Genomic DNA, 16486 nt, shown 5'->3' with positions numbered 1-16486 from the left:
AGTATATGTTCCTGAATACAATTGCAACAGTTGCAGTCAAATCTCCATCAAACCTACACTGGACAGGTTTGTCGGTCAAACTCTCGAATAGTAAATTTCAACCTTGAATATCTTGGTGGCCAATCTCAATTACCATTTCAATATCAACAGAATTTTATTTATAATAAATTCTGATTTTGGCCAACACATTGGACAAAGAAGTATGCCCAATGGTTACCTATCATTCTAATATCTTTTTTTGATTACGGTTACAACTACTATTGATCTAGCACAAGATGTCGCTTGAAAAAGTTTCGCTGGATTAAAATGCTTGAACGCTCTATATCAAGTTTAACGTGACAGATGACATCTCACTTTCTCAATGACTGTATTTGAACCCTAGCGACAGTGATCTTCATATACAGTCACCGGCCATCCTTTGTCCTGTTCAGATTCAGATCCAGGGAGTGCAGCCCAGCGCAGCACCATGGAACCTAATACGTTGAAAATAAAACCATAACAGTTACAAGACTGATAAATGACAAGTGTATCGACAATACCAAGCAACGGTTACCTGTTGAATCAAATCGCTCAGAATACTGAACACCCTCTGATAAAAACATCCAAAAATGACCTGAAATTTTCAAATTAAAATCAATGGGTTAGTATATGACGACATACCAAAATTATTAAGCAACGTATCAGGTCCATTGAAACTAGTGATGGCTTACCATTATTACATGCATCCAAACATCCTTCACATGGCTGAGTAACGTGATATCCAACTACGTTTCCACAGCCAAGACATGCCGCATCGCGAATTCGGCATCTATTGAGTGAATCAAATTGAAACATATAGCATATCAGCACGGTTCAAATCATTTAAAATGTCAATATCAAGCAGCCTTGAGTCCACTTACGCGCAATTCTGCGTAAGATAATCTTCAAAAACAAGTTGAACTCCATTTGGAGGGATATCGGTTGAAAACAATTCAACTTCAGCATTTCCGAGTAAAATAGCACGCATGCCACGCAAACACATGAGTGATTCACAGTGACGACAGAATAGTTTACAGACCGCTTTGGATCTGAATTGGGGATGAACTGAAGGGTTGACTGTGCCAGGACCCGATCGAATAAATCCAACAGTAGATAGCATAGTGTTATCTTCTGCTATTGCTCGGCTTGTATGAGTATCTGCAAAAGATGCCGCGGAGGATGTGCCAGAGGAGCGACTTCGACCAACGGGAGGAGCGTGATTAGGAGCAGGTTGGGGTGCATACGGGTTTAAATGGGTTGAACTTGACAAAGTTGGCGCATGTTGATGATTTTGAGTATGACGGCGTTGAACATTCTGCTGTGGCTGTCTAACGTTTAATACTTGAGTATGCTGATTATATTGAAATTCAGGATGGGAATGGCTAAACGTGAATGCACTTTGATTAAATGGGGTCTGTGCTGCATTACTACTAGAAACATGGTTCAACGTATAATTTCTGCGCGTCGTTGAGTCATGCATTGTATTTACAGGTCCTGTTCTATATGGAGAAACAGAGCTTCTTGTATAGGCAGATGCATTCATGACGGCACGTTGGTAGTGGCGACTAAGAGCAGTGATTTCTTGCGGCGAGTACTGATGTTGTGAGTGACCAGCGATTGAGCGAGATGGTGTTGCATGTGCTGACATTGACCTGTTGGACACAATGGAGGCGTGACGAATATGGTCTTGGGATGCCTGATGATAGGCAAGATTTGATTCCTGAAGCCTAGCTTGCTCCACAAGAACAGACGACTGACTCTGGTTATTAATCTGCATTTCAGAAGGAAATTACAGTCTACAGTACATTCAATTATAAGCGTACCATCAAGGACAAAAATTAAAAGATTGAAATGCTGGTTAGCTTTAAAATTGCATACAAACTATTTTTAAAGGTCGGGTTTATCAAACCAAATCATGCTACGTGTATTCTAGATTTGTAAAAGTGGGGGTTTATCGCCATTGACTTGCAAACAACAATGGAATATCTGAGATATAGCAGCTATACTACTGACTTGGCTTGATAATACTTTCAACTGTATTATACAAGATGGCAAAGTAGAACTCACCACGAACACGTACAAAATGCCACAAATGTGAAAGATGTCAGCTCTAATGGCTTATAGGCTGAGTAGCAACTCAAGTATGCGAGATTGGTTTTGGTAAGTAAAAAGAAAGAGGAAACTCGACCGCTCTTTATTACTATTTGAAATACTAGTAATGGGCGGAATGAAATAAAGGATTATTAAAGTGAGAGTGGAGTTAATCCAGTCGTTATATACAAGGGAATGGCTTTTGTGTTTATTGCAAGTTTAACAAAACAATGCTTCCAACTGGGCCATATGAACGAATGGTCTGTATTGTTATATGGATTTGTGATAAAATCTAGTATAAATGATAACAAACATCTATTGGGCGTGGATTTATTGGACGCGTCCAGCCTGTTATAACGAGATATTTATACCCCTCATACCTGCTTTATCATGATATTCAAAACAGATGTATTGTTTCACATAGTTTTTGATCTGATGGATGGTCTATTTTTAGAGTTTAGCAGTCATTTCCCAGTGGATTATTTTGACCCAAGCTTAATTTTCAGACTAGTATGGATGTATTTGTTGGGATAGTCGGCGAGAGGGTTGATTCCACACTACAAATCACATGACATTGAGATGATGCAATATTACTATAGTATATAATATATGGGTGGATCTTTTGATCTTGAAAAATCCACAAATTTGGTTTTATCAAACCAATTTGTTGGTTGAATTGACATTCAACCTAGTTCACCTTGTGTAGTTTGTTGGTTTGAGCAATGACTATGCTTTACGCCATCTATCAAATAGAAGAACAAATGACTGATGGAAATAACAACTAAAACTGTTTTTAATGTTCGAGTTTAGCATAGTAATGGCCTGCACTTGATCTCTGAACAGCGATCGACATTTAAACGCAACTATGGAATGAGTCATGATAAATGCATTTTTATATCACTGGTTGATAGCATACATATACGAGCTTATAAGTAGTATATTTCTGCCAAAGTAAGAGTTTGATGGACTAACTACTATTGAACCAAGAGTCAAAGTGTGCATATTTTAAACTCCTTGAAACTTCATTGCTACTGTTTTGAAAGGCACACATTGCAGTCATGTTTATGTGGAATGAATGATTTTTGTATTTATCTTGCAGTGACTGTCTTGTTAATTGGACATGTAATATTTGCTGTACTTTCCTACTAAAAATTGGTTATTTAATAGATACAACGTTCATGCAACATTGACACAATTAAACTGTTTCTTTTTTGACATGGCCATACATTGTATGATTGACAAGTTTCAAGCCAGATATTGAGATTGATTGTTGTCAATCCAATTCATGTTTGCTGTATTCTAAACTCGAATATGCTTGCGCTCCAGTTCAAACAGATTGCATTTCTGAGACATGCAACCATGAATGCCAATCCCAGGAGACACTCGACTCGAGTCCAAAAAACAATGTCCAGTAAATTTAGCGAGAATCATTCCATAAAATTGACTGTTAATGCATTTTGGCACCTTTGGTGTTCCATTTTACGTGAATATGGTTGTAAATGAAGCCCAGTGTAAAATGTCGGTTAATATTTACATTCATACCCATTGTTAAAACAATAGCAGTAGGCAATATTATACTATTAATTGCCAATTTCAGGGAAAAGAATAACAAGAAGTTCATCCATAAGAGTATACAAAAGATGCTGATTTAGTCGCCGGTTTTGAAATAACCCGCACCACCGCAACGCACCCCGTTTGGCATTGTGTCGGCCTACTATTCCGCCAAGCAACTCTGGCAAAAGTGACGATAGTTTTCCTTGTGCATCCAATCTAGATTGTCGTTTGTCTTCTGTGCTACGCAAAGTAAACTGTGGATCCCAGACGCCTGCTGGCCAAAAAGTCGTCAGCAGGTTAGATAGCATGAGTGCACAATTGTCTTCACACACCATCCATCGCAAAGACTCATTCACTCGGCGCTCAACTGTACCGCCAAACAGTTGTTGCAAAAAGATAGTAACCGCTTGGCGTCTGAGCCAGTTGTTTTTCTCTTTAAGCTCAAAAATCTCGATAAAAACATCAATGATTGCATCGGTTGCTGATGCCAATGAGGCTCCATTAACCTGTTCACCTTGATATGAAAGTGGAAGTGACAATGATGACGGATCAGTAGCAAAAGACGTAGTAGATGGACCAAATAAAGTATGAATCATGCTGGACATGGGATTGTTATTTGTATTGGATTGCTGATGATGAATCAATTGTGGTGTTATACTGGATCTGGGAAGCGTTTGACTGTTAAAAGGCACTGATAAGTGCTGCTGACTTTCCGAATATAATCCACCCGATCCTTGCTGGTGATTGATAAAAGTAGGTGCATTGTGTTGTGCGCGTAGTTTTTGACGAAATGCATCTAGTCCTTCATCTACAGTATGGAAAACGTTTTTGAAAAACGACCGTTTCACAGGATGCTCTCCGACTTCCCGATGAAACAGTATTTTGGAGATGCTTGGATGGCACAGGAATTTTCGAAATTCAACACTCTTACAGATCTCAATATGGCGCACGAGGTTCTATTAAATAAATTAATAATGATTGCTAGTTAAACATAGATAAAGCAAAAAAGTAGCAATTCACCTGTAAATATTTTTCAAGCGATACTCGCCGAGTTTCAAAGGATTGTCTCCTGGGTTTCATGAGTCCGTTGAGTAATTTACCCGGCATATCGTATAGTTGGATGATGGCTGGATATTTAGATTTGAGGATCTGATGCATACTCAAAAACTCACTATAGCGTCTTACTACAAACCATCCAAACGCAATACCTTGTGAGCTTAATCTCTGTACTTGAACAGGATAAAGCACAAAATCTTTTCCATCTTCGTTGGAAAAATACGACTCTCCGATTGATATTACAGTGCCATCCTACAATATATTTACATAAAATTAAAAATGGATAAATAACTGTGGCCAAGAGAAATACTAAAATATGACCAGTACAATTGAATCCTTTGAAAATGATTGATCTTACTGGAATAATCACATTTTCCAGCTCATCCATTTCTAAAGCCCGCTTTTCTGTAACCAATCTACGCATCTCTTCTTCGATACCAATTCGCATGTAATGCAGATGCTTCAGTTGTGTTGCATAAGCAGTGTCACCTGTCTTGAAACTTTGTGGCGACTTTTCAATTGCTGCTTTCTGGTGATCAATATCTTCGGCATCCGCACGCAATCGTTGCAGGTCAGTATTTAATTGATGAACCCTTAGAGGCGGAACAATTATGGGTGGTAATATATCTTGTTCAGGTGAGTACGCCGATATAATTTCGTTTCGTGATCGAGGAATGCTACTAACATGCACACCATTGGTTTCCTCTAGCCATGATTGTATTTCCTCATCATCAGTGCGCTCACCCTTTAATATCTGCAACATGTCTGGTTCAGATTCCAACACATCTTTACTTGAAAACATTTCACTGTGATGGGGCTGAGTATCGTCGAGGTAAGCAACAGAAATAAGTGGGGATGAAACGCGACGCTGAGAAGCTGTCGACTTTGTAAACGCACCACCATCGTTTCCATAAACATCACTTTGTACACGTAACTGTGAAGAAGAATTGGCAGGTCCGACTGGTGGGTAAAACGATGCGGTGTCGCTGGACAATTTACGAGGAGATGGCGATGAAAATATATTTCCACTAGCTGAAAAAAGAGACGATGTGTCCTCTCTACTGCTTTCTGCAGATACAGGCGAGGATATCTTGGTGGTAACAAATTCAGATTTGGCATGGTTTTTTGACGATCCATCCATATTATTCAAAGACGCGCCAGTAATATGATTTGTAGTGGTCGAATTTTGTTCAGTGTTATCGGTCTTTTCCAACAACTTTGACTTTTTTTTAAATGGCCCAAATGCAAATATACCACGACTTGACTCAACCTCGGATTGAGATGGTTCCGCTAAAGTAGTATTTAAAGAACAATCCAAAGCATTCAATGAATCCAAACTAGTATCTGCTGAGCTTGTACCATCAAGAGCTTTAGCAGATACATCATTATAATCTGCTTGATTCAATCCCTTTAATGGGCTGGTTTTCCCACCATCCGCTGTATCGTTTTTTGCTCCTTTGGTATAGTGCTGTGACATGTCAGATGTACAATTTTCCTCCTTGGTAGCTCCAATGCGGTCATCGCCAAGAATTTTAGATGTTTTTTTGCGTAAAAACGATACAAACGAATTTTCATCGCTATTGACTAAAGCATGTAGCTCACCCTCGATATTGGTCGCATTGTCAGTTCGTACAGAAACAGTTGGCAAATAGTCATCAAAATTCATGTGGACGTTGGAGCTATTCAGCAATTGTTTTGCTGTTTGCTTGCGCTTTCCTTTAAACATGACATCCATAATAAGCCGACTTTTGCTTTTTCGACTGTTATCTTCAAAAATACCGGCTTCATGGTTGCTAAAAGGCTCAATATCGGCAATTTCACGCTCTGACTCGCTAGATGTTCGATCGAGTAAAGTGCCGCCATCCTCTTTAAATATGTAGGCTCCTCTGGCGTTTAAGCCTTGTTCGCCGCTGCTCTTACGCACTATATTCAAGTTTTTTTGGGTTAGGTCTGCCTGACTCGAGACTCCTCCTTCCAGTACAATATGCACCATCATCTGTGAGTAAAAACTGCTGCGGATAAACCCAGGAAAATCCACACGATCCATGATACGATAAATATCTTGCAGAGCTTGTATAAATGCCTTTAATTCGCGGCGAACAACAAGCACTTCGCGTGAAAATGCCTCGTTGCCAACTGCTAAGCAGTCTACTACGCTTTGAAGAGCCTTTACTGTTCCTGATGAGATTTCTGGTATATGAAAAGGCGCTTCTCGAGCCCAGTGTTGCTTAAAAATTTGTTGAATTCCTTCTGCAAGGGTGTAGATATCCCACGACTCTGATATGTGTGGACTCATGTCCAAGATTTCCGCCATTTCGGTCGCGTTTATATCGGTAAAGCCCAATGGAGACAGCAACATGCTACCACGCACATAGCACTGTACAATATGCAGTCGATTGACGCTATCCATATATTCAGCAAAATACCCCAACATGTCACGATCTTCGAGAACAGTCGTCAATGTTGGCGTATTCAAAACCACATCTTCGGTGTCATTATCCCGCACTCCTTTTTTTTGTCTGGCACCAAGAGCAGTAATGCGTTTTTCAATGCGTTGTTGTGCGACATTGAGTCTATTGATATATCCTTGTACTTTAGATACTTTGACTCCGTGGACAATATCGTCGCCATCATAACCGGCAATATCGTTGCTCCGTTTTTGTAGTTCGGTGGAGATGATGCCCCTGATTCTAAATGCGTCAATCAGATTGTCACAGGCTTTGATTTGCTTGATAAAAGCATTGAATGTAGGAGGTTTTATAGATCCGGATACATTTTGATCCAACTCATCTGCATCCATTGCATTGTCTTTATCAAGTGCATCTCCAATTTTACGACCAAGAGATTGCTCATGCTGAATAATTCCATCCGCCTAAGCCATTGGATTTAAAAACAAAATGAGTCAAATACAAATAGAACATGCAGAGTTTAATCTAAACTGCTCTTACCAACGAATCAAAAGTCTGGTTCCAATAGTCTGGATCACTCAGCATTTCCATAATAGGCTGAATAATACGACACACAAGGATTTCTCGAATGAGTATTGTAAAAACTCGACTCCCCGTTTCACTTTTTTGAAACAACAATGGGATGATGTGTTTAAGCTTGGACCTAAGATATGCAAGTTCCAGCTCCATATTCCGAACTGGTGAAGCTGAAACAGCAGGATGAAGGTTTCCATTCAAATAGTATCTAGCAAGCTGATGATCTAATTCGCTTCCTTCTGGCACCTTTTTTTGAATACGTTCTCCACGCAATAAGCGCTCAGCTTTGCGAATTTCAAGTGCATGAACTACAAGAGCAGGACATAATTTCACTACAACGATTTGTGCTATGTCAATGCGGTCGAGTCTCATTTTAATTTCAGCAAATGCATTGTGCATGGCCTGTTCTATTCTGCTGATGAATGCAGGCTCGATACTAACATAAGAATACCATGAACAAATAAAGTCTTGCGTGACGTGCCCTACAAGACAATTGAGGAATAGTTGAATCTGATCATGATTGATGTATTGACGTGTGACGTAAGGAGTGAGTTCTCTTTTTCTAGCGACCTTGATCTTGGACCATCGAGCAGGACTGCAAAGAGGGAATTGGCGAATTGGGTGGCCATTGTTGACAGCAATAAGACGTGCATCATCTTCGTTTTGGAGAAATCCACTGCGATTTCTAATACGAGCAAGTTCCTTGCGGTGGTGAATGGCATCCGAACCAACAGTCCACAAGGCAAACAAGACTGCAAAAGCTAATAAAACAGATAGATGAAATCCAATTTGGTAGAATAGTGGAGAAGCATAGGACAGTATTGGTAATAAGACGAGCACTAGATACAGTTTTGGATGGCTAGACAGACTGCTTAAGATTGAATGAAAAGCCATCTACATATAGCAGTAAGTATAGTATAAACAGCACAAGTATTATAAAACTGTTTACCACTGCCGTATTTATAAAATGGGACACTAAGAATGTCAAAGTATAATAAAACAGTCAATTTTATGGAATGATTCTCGCTAAATTTACTGGACATTGTTTTTTGGACTCGAGTCGAGTGTCTCCTGGGATTGGCATTCATGGTTGCATGTCTCAGAAATGCAATCTGTTTGAGCATACTTTAGACTTGACGCTATTGGATTGGTTTTATTTCAAATACTTTTAAAATATTTATTCATCATCTGTCCAAGTTTGTTTCATTCTAATCTGAAAGTTTGAGATTCAATCAAGCACTCAAGATGCATTACGAGTGGCCTCGTCCTCAAAACACTCTTTACAGTACAAATAGTCATTGTGTGCAACAGCCTTGAGATCTTCAAATGGTTTTCGACAGTTCTATTCAAATATAATTTCAAGTGTTAAAATATGCTAGCGAGTCACTTGGTTTAAATCAAATTTCAAGCAATAGAAACAACCTACCTTGCATGAGAAACAGGCCTGATGATACTTTTTATCTTTCCATTCTACAGCAACAATTGTTCCAGCACCTTTTTCAGGAAGGATTCGCAAATTGCATCCATGGCACAGTGGTAAGAATGCAACTTCGTAACACTCCTAGATGTTATAGGATATTGAGTTTCATAAATAGATTGGTATTTCATTCAAAACATTTGCAACCTACCTTGCATACAAACGATCCGTCTTTTTCAATGAATGTTGAAACGAGTTGTTTTTGGCAGGTCGAGCAGCAGAAACACTACAGATAACAATAGTCAATACACGCTTATCATGTCCAGTAAACACGAGCAGCAATATGCTATGGATCTATACAATCTTGCTTGAATCAGCCAGATTGAAATACCTTGGGATGGAATTGCTTTCCATCGGTCTTGACTATAGTTGGATCAGTAAAAACCAGTCCACATTGGTGACAGGATCCAAGAACTTTTTTCATATAGCAATCTGAGCACACATGCATTTTCTTGTGCATATAGAACGGCTTGTTGCATAGCGATAAAGTACACATTTCACAGGTAAAGCATGTTTGATGGAATAGATATCGAATCCCATCCTGGCTGTATTCTGCTGCATCACTTCCAGATACTGGCTCTGATATGTGGGTTGAAGATGAGTTTGATGCTCGTCACTAGCCAACGTACTATTTGTAATGTAAACCACCTCACCTTTACATTTAAAGCAGTGTCCTAATAAGTTGTGGATAGAAAATTATGTTCAGGTATTTATGCATAGTTAGCATATCTATTGGCTGTAAAACTACAGCTGTTGGTGTGGTGATGTACCTTTGAAATCTGCAATACCAACGCAGGAAAGATCTAGACAGGATATTGTTAGACTAGTCAATAAACTAGAAAATATTTGGTCATATATTTACCCTTGGCCAGGCTGGCCTGAAGCTCATCCAATTCATCCATTTACAGCCGTATTCACGTAAAATGACCACTTGTGTTGCCTTGCAGTGTTGCCACTATTTTGCTTTGGGATAAACAATGATTAAATATTCGTTACGCTTTCCTGCTGGATTGGCATTCTCAATCCACTACACAGCATTCGTCAATTAACATTCTCAAACTAAACTATTCATGACTAGCTGTTTATTATGTATTTTGGCATCCTTATTTAGTGGTTCATTTATATGAATACGGTAATGATTAGATACCATAAAAATGCTATCGTATGGTAAACCAAATCAAAACAAGTTTAGACAATGCGACTACCCAATCTAAGTGGCTCAAATAATATGCTGTCGTGTTTATAAAACTAGGCTTACATGATGAGCTTCTTGCCAATCTCAAATTCTGCATAATTTAAAAAAGTAGTCGAGATTGATCGCTATGAAGGTGATAGCACAGATGGGTCATTCTGAACATGCTCTAACTTTGCCGACCGAAGATGATACAGCTGACGAGACTCTTTAAACGAACGAATAAACTCTTCTTCGGTAAGTTTACCATCCAAGTACGATTGAGCTGACATCTCTGACATGCTTTCAGAGGTCGAGACCAAATCGCGCAGCGTATTTGTAATAGTATCTCCTCCAAATCGCTGTTATTCATAGTAATAGTGCCAAACAAGCAGCTTAGTGGGTTAAAATAAATCAAACCAACAACCTAAAACAAAAAGTATGGTACAGGCTCTTACCAATAACTCTTGTTGTTGGGCCAATAGTAACTCGTCGAGTGTTTTTCTGTGGGATGCCTGTAGCTCTTGAAGTGCCTTGATGCGACGTTTGAGATCCTGAACTTCATCTTCATTTGACAATGTTCGTTCTAAAAATAAAGATCGATGGTTAAAGTCGTATAGCGTTGAACATAATTCTTACTAGCTTTGAATGAAAACTGATGTTTCAAATACCTGCAATCTCTGCATTTCCTTTGACTAGATCATGCTTTACATTCTTCATATCTCGTACATGGGAAATGGTCAAAAAAAAGTCTTCGAGTGACGAATCATCTTCAAGAAGTCGGTTGATTTCCTCCAGTCTTTTGAAAAGATTATAAACCAGCATAGTCAATATCAATTGAAATAGTTGTGATAAATGTTAGCAATTCAGGATTTAAGCGGCATTTGCAGGCAGAATCAGACTAGACAACATACGATTTGGCATCCAGAGATGGAAAAATATTTTCAGAATATGATATTGTGTTTGCGGGAGGTAAATTATACTCTAATCTTTGAGCCATGATGCTATTTGCAGTTCCATATGGCATGCTAGAAGCAGATCCAGTGTATGCTGGTGACTGAGTTGAAGTAGAAGGTATAGGCGGAGGTGGGTGGGTGGGGCCGCTTGAGCTAGATTCGAACATTGAGATTGCAAATACAAAATCAATTGGCAGATATTTTCCAGTTTAGTATAATTTAAACAAACTAAAGTGTTTAGCAATGCAGTCGGTTGAGGATTAGACCAGAACAATACCTTGATGGCTGAGGTGGATGTACAGTGAATTCTGTTTCAATCTCTTTAACGATCCGTCCAAGAGACACATGCTGGCTCCAATTTGCCAGTTTATCATGGCCAACAATTTGGCCTTGAGAGTTTATCCATGGATGAGTGCAAGAGGGTCGCAGATACATAATAGGAGCAATGTCGGGAAAGGCAGGCATGAGCAACAGTGTCAGGACAAACGGAGGAAGCTGACCAGCACTTCCTAACCCAAGGGTGATCTCGAATTGAGAGTCAGGCACAATCTGACGATACTGTAGGTTGTGGCCAGACAAAGAGGCCACTTGCCGCCTCCGTCTAATAAACAGTCATGGTTAAAATGGTAAGCTACTGAGTGCATGAACATACTTTTGCCAGGTTTAAACGTATATATATCAAATGTATAGAACAGAGCCACTTACAGCTCGCTCAATGGAGTGCTGTTTGTAGAACTACTGTAAAACCCATCCATTCTAATGTTGGATGGTTGGTGTGTTGATGGCTGAATAGCAAGGAATAAAAGCCGACCGACTTGAGAAAGTGATCAACTGTCACGTGCCATTGAAATCTAACTCGAAAGCTTATAATTACAGGCGTATTCACACAAAGTACAACTTTTGCGTATCTTGCATTGATTGCTATTATTTTGCTTTGGAATAAACAATGCTTAAATCTTTGTTACGCTTTCATATTGGAGATTGACTACTTTTTCAATAAACACACCATTCATATAATACCAATCATTCCTTTCACATTGGTATTACCACGCATTGTACAATCACCATATTCATCCGCTGAAATTCAGATATTGAGTTGGACTGTTGTCGATAAAACTCTGCACAAACTCGTCCATTATATCTTAAATTCAGATATGTTTGCGCTCTAGTTCAAAAACAGATTGCACATCTCGGAAATGCAATTATGTATACCAATTACCAGAAACCCAGAAAACTAGAAAGTTCAAAAAACAATGTCTAGTAAATCCTGTGAATTATCATTTTATAAATCGATTGCTTACCCATTTCAATATTCTAGTGTTGTATTTTACGTGAATACAATTGTAATTCAAAACATTGAATCAGTTGTTTTCATTCAACCTACTATATGTTTGATTTTAATCTGGCTGAATGCAGGGAAAATAAAACCTTGCAGCAAGATAAATCTATAAACCTGAATACTTGTTCAAGTTGGGAATTGAAAAAATGCTATTGTAGCTGAATATTTGAAGCATTTATCTACCATCCCATGCAAATATTTTTGGAAACCCAATTGGCAAAGTCCTTGTCCATTTCGATACAAATGTATTTACTATCATTAAAACCATGCACGGAAACGTCAGATCGGTGCTCCAGCACGGACGGCACAAACTGATAGCTTTGAAACATCATTTGATATGAATGAGCATTCTATTACAGCTATAGCAACGGCGTTTAAAGAAATTAGCATTTCTGGAAACATTTAAACTTACCGAGACAAGTGCACTTTTTGAACCTAAAAAGTGATACATCAACTCTTTGAACTCAAACGACTGGCATTCATCATGATAAAGCATAACTAAAAGTTACGACATTGCCAATACTTTAGCATCAATCCATCACATACTATTTGCTAATAGCTTATGAATTCAAAACTCGAAATAAAAGTTGCTCCATTAGCATATCCCAATAGTTTATTTACTTGTCAGTATTGGCCAATCCAATAACGACAATTTGATTTTTGGCCTCCTTGACTCTCCACCATCTGCCTAGTCGATGTTCTTGTCCAGTACCAATTGCAATATGGAGACTTTTGGATACTGCTTCTGCTGCTCGCTTAGCATTTTCTTTTGCCCTAATTCGTGCTGCAACTGCTGATGTGGGTTTATCTTCAGAATTTTTTAAAACCGCATCTTTGTCAGTACCCATCTGGCTGGTATGGGAAAACGGAGCCTCGAAAAATGAAAGCGAGTTGATGAATCCGCACTATAATTCATGGCACAATCGTCAGATAAGCATAGTTTAAATAAATGATGTTGAACCAAAATAGTCCAAATCCATTGATATCGACATATTCTAAAAAACTCACTATTGGGATAGCATTCAACAATGCAAAATTGTGCTTGTTTTCAGACACCATCCATAATCTAACAAACCCGTCACAAGAGCCAGATGCAAACAAATCAGAGTATGGAACCGATGCAAGCGCAGTAATCCAGTTGCATGAATCACTGGAAACTTGAGTTGCAAAACTGTCTTGGCCATTAATTCTGACATGAGATTGCACACCATGGGCATTCAATCGTGTGAAAAGAGGCTTTTTTTTCATGGTATCCCACAAGGAAATGGCGCTAAAAATAGACATTGGTATATATATATCAGAATGTAAACATGCAAAGTTTGGTATACTTGGCAAACACAATCCAGCTTACCCGTTATCACTTCCACTGACAAAGTGATCCTCGTCAATCAACGCAACAACATCAATCACACCACCAGTAAAGTTTTCTCGTTTTCTTTTTTTGCTTTTGTCAATCAATTCATCCATAACAACTAAATCTTCTGAAACAGTGATACCACCACCCGCACGGAATACTAATTGAGACTCTTCAGGAACTTTCCACAAACGAACCGTTCGGTCACGAGCACCAGCAGTGAGGCATCGCTCACGAGAAAGCGAGTCAATTGCTACAACCTGATCTTGGTGTCCAAATCTTGACAAATAGAAACAGAATGTAAACAAGTATTAATGTAACCATGCATAGTCTGTAAAAACTCAGTTTTACATTCGCTTACAATGTTTCCACATATGTGAGTTGATCTATGTTCCAAACTTTGACTGATCGATCGTATGAAGTCGAGTAAAGATCATTGTGTCCTTTGCGAAATTTAAGGCCCTGATTACAATCAAATAGTAAATATCGACACAGTATAACTACTTTAACGTATCAAACAAGCAAGAAATTACCGAAATAGCATCACGATGGTGTTTAAACTCTGTCAAATGATTATTATCTAGTACTGACCAAATATGAATAATTTTATCTAGTCCTCCAGTAGCCTTTTAAAAATGATTCAAGTGTCAATTGAATGAAAATTATAAAATGAGAATTAATAAATCAACTTGATACCAAATTACTGCTTGAAACATATATATCAGATAAAAATATATCAACGCATAATTCTAAATGCATCATTGGCAGGATGAATCTAGACTCAATGCTTGATGTACTCCTTGGAGTATTATTATTGGAAATCATTAACATCAAGATATAACTTGACGCAGAGGAACAGCCATTGTATCGAAATACACAAGGGCGTTCGCTCTAGATTCCGGTAAATACAAAAGCTAGTATAAACAATAGATTGTATATAAAAAATCTTACCAAGAATTTTCCATCAGAACTGACATCAACAGTAAGAATATTGTCAGTATGTCCGTGAGATCCCTTGATTGCCTTTTTTCCCACAGCAGCAATAAGTTTTTTTGTGGGCTTGAGATTTCCTGGCTGGATGTGTACCTTATGACCAGTCCAAAAATCCCATTTTACAATCATGGCATCTTTGGACACGGAATAGATATACAATGGTTGCAAACCTGCAAATGCGGGTGTGTGTGGCAATGTGGAAGACACCTGTGACTGTGCAACAACGGCTGGTGATGGAGCTGCAATAGCAACACCAGTGATTGTAAGCTGATGGCCATTCTTTCCTGGTTTGAATGTGCGGTATGATACACCAAGATCAAGGTTTTTGTACTGGTTAGCAATGCGATGATACGATTTACCCGCTGCATCCATCTGTTTGTCAAGTAATACATATTAAACAATCATGAGATGTCATTATATTGTTAGATTCTAGATCAGAAATTATTGATATATTAAGAAATAACAACGTACAACATCTTTTTGAAGTCTTTCTGCAATTAGATCTCTATCTATAGTTTTAGCATCAATGTCTTTTTCGTCCACCTCTACAATTTGAAATAAAATAAAAATTAATTACCCCATTTGAAAGTGTGTCAACACCAACAAACGGCATCAAATAGCAAGCAGCCACTTACGATCAATGTCCTCACGCACTTTTTCAAGATACCGTTTAGCAAGTCGAAGTCGTTTCTGGGCAGCAGTCTCATGAGCGTCTTCATCGTCAGACAATTCAGCATTGCTTCCACTACCTAGATCCATATCATCAATATTTTGATCGCTGTCGCTTTCCTCCTCAGAACTATCATTTCTTCCTTTTTTGAATCTTCTTGCATCAGTGGCAGCTGCTTTTCCACTGCCCAACTTTTGGGCTGCTAGTACTGCTGCACGCTGCCGTTTGCGTTGCGCAGACGACATTCTTGCATCTGGATCTATAACGCTTTCATTGATAAAAAAGTCGTCCATTCTGTTGTAAATATAGGGTTAAAATGAGTTTAATGTAGTGCTAAATGAACAAGTTCAACACACTTGTAGTTTGACCAGAACAAAAACCGAATATTTAAAGAAAACAAAATAAATGCAATATTTTTTATTCAAATGGAAATTGTCACCTGATCAAAATCAATTTCAGGCGTATTCACGCAAAATGGATTACTATCTTGTAATGATTGTTCCTTGATTTGCAATGGACAATGTTTGAATATTCGTTACACCTTTCTGCTGGACATTGTCGATTTTTAATCAACCCAATCAAACTATAGTGTTGAACTGAGACTATTTCTTTTCCCACTTTTGGTATGACCATACATTGTACGATTGTCGAGTTTGAGTCCAGATCCATTTGATTCAATCCAATCCAATCAAGATATTGAGTTTGACTGGTCTGGTGCTGTCAATACAATTCCTCTGTTGTATTTTAAAATATTATACATTCGCGATCCAGTTCAAGAAAACAGTGATTGCATTCTTGGAAATACAACTGTTGTTTCCATACC

At 38.5% G+C, this 16486-nt stretch overlaps 5 protein-coding genes across 5 annotated transcripts; all 5 read right to left on the bottom strand.

Moving 5' to 3' along the window:
* Window positions 1–708: 708 nt before the first annotated feature.
* Window positions 709–1042, bottom strand: BATDEDRAFT_7046 (uncharacterized protein; the record flags this gene model as incomplete). Its single annotated transcript, XM_006674870.1, has 2 exons — window positions 709–808; window positions 900–1042. Coding segments are annotated over 2 exons (243 nt in total), but the record flags the coding sequence as incomplete, so codon positions are not given.
* A 2647-nt stretch (window positions 1043–3689) lies between these two features.
* Window positions 3690–8791, bottom strand: BATDEDRAFT_22206 (uncharacterized protein; the record flags this gene model as incomplete). The annotated part of the gene is made up of 5 exons (XM_006675436.1): window positions 3690–4619; window positions 4684–4971; window positions 5078–7591; window positions 7668–8464; window positions 8653–8791. 5 exons carry the CDS (start codon window positions 8789–8791, stop codon window positions 3690–3692), a joined length of 4668 nt encoding a protein of 1555 aa, XP_006675499.1.
* A 152-nt stretch (window positions 8792–8943) lies between these two features.
* BATDEDRAFT_22205 (uncharacterized protein) lies at window positions 8944–10082 on the bottom strand (the record flags this gene model as incomplete). The annotated part of the gene is made up of 7 exons (XM_006675435.1): window positions 8944–9045; window positions 9130–9264; window positions 9332–9406; window positions 9512–9543; window positions 9675–9854; window positions 9951–9983; window positions 10043–10082. The coding sequence occupies 7 exons, from the start codon at window positions 10080–10082 to the stop codon at window positions 8944–8946; spliced, it is 597 nt and encodes a 198-aa protein (XP_006675498.1).
* Window positions 10083–10500: 418 nt separating this feature from the next.
* BATDEDRAFT_85937 (uncharacterized protein) lies at window positions 10501–12062 on the bottom strand (the record flags this gene model as incomplete). The annotated part of the gene is made up of 6 exons (XM_006676047.1): window positions 10501–10713; window positions 10810–10937; window positions 11023–11150; window positions 11266–11460; window positions 11585–11908; window positions 12013–12062. The coding sequence occupies 6 exons, from the start codon at window positions 12060–12062 to the stop codon at window positions 10501–10503; spliced, it is 1038 nt and encodes a 345-aa protein (XP_006676110.1).
* Window positions 12063–13238: 1176 nt separating this feature from the next.
* BATDEDRAFT_18599 (uncharacterized protein) lies at window positions 13239–15908 on the bottom strand (the record flags this gene model as incomplete). Its single annotated transcript, XM_006675127.1, has 9 exons — window positions 13239–13551; window positions 13655–13916; window positions 13998–14279; window positions 14362–14462; window positions 14534–14626; window positions 14952–15074; window positions 15117–15365; window positions 15465–15538; window positions 15629–15908. 9 exons carry the CDS (start codon window positions 15906–15908, stop codon window positions 13264–13266), a joined length of 1752 nt encoding a protein of 583 aa, XP_006675190.1. The 3' UTR covers window positions 13239–13263.
* Between the last annotated feature and the right edge of the window lie 578 nt (window positions 15909–16486).

This window comes from Batrachochytrium dendrobatidis (genome assembly GCF_000203795.2).
Source record: "Batrachochytrium dendrobatidis JAM81 unplaced genomic scaffold BATDEscaffold_1, whole genome shotgun sequence".
Lineage (NCBI taxonomy): Eukaryota > Fungi > Chytridiomycota > Chytridiomycetes > Rhizophydiales > Batrachochytrium > Batrachochytrium dendrobatidis.
The sequence above is the reverse complement of the archived record's forward strand: the minus strand, read 5'-3'. Positions and strand labels throughout refer to the sequence as shown.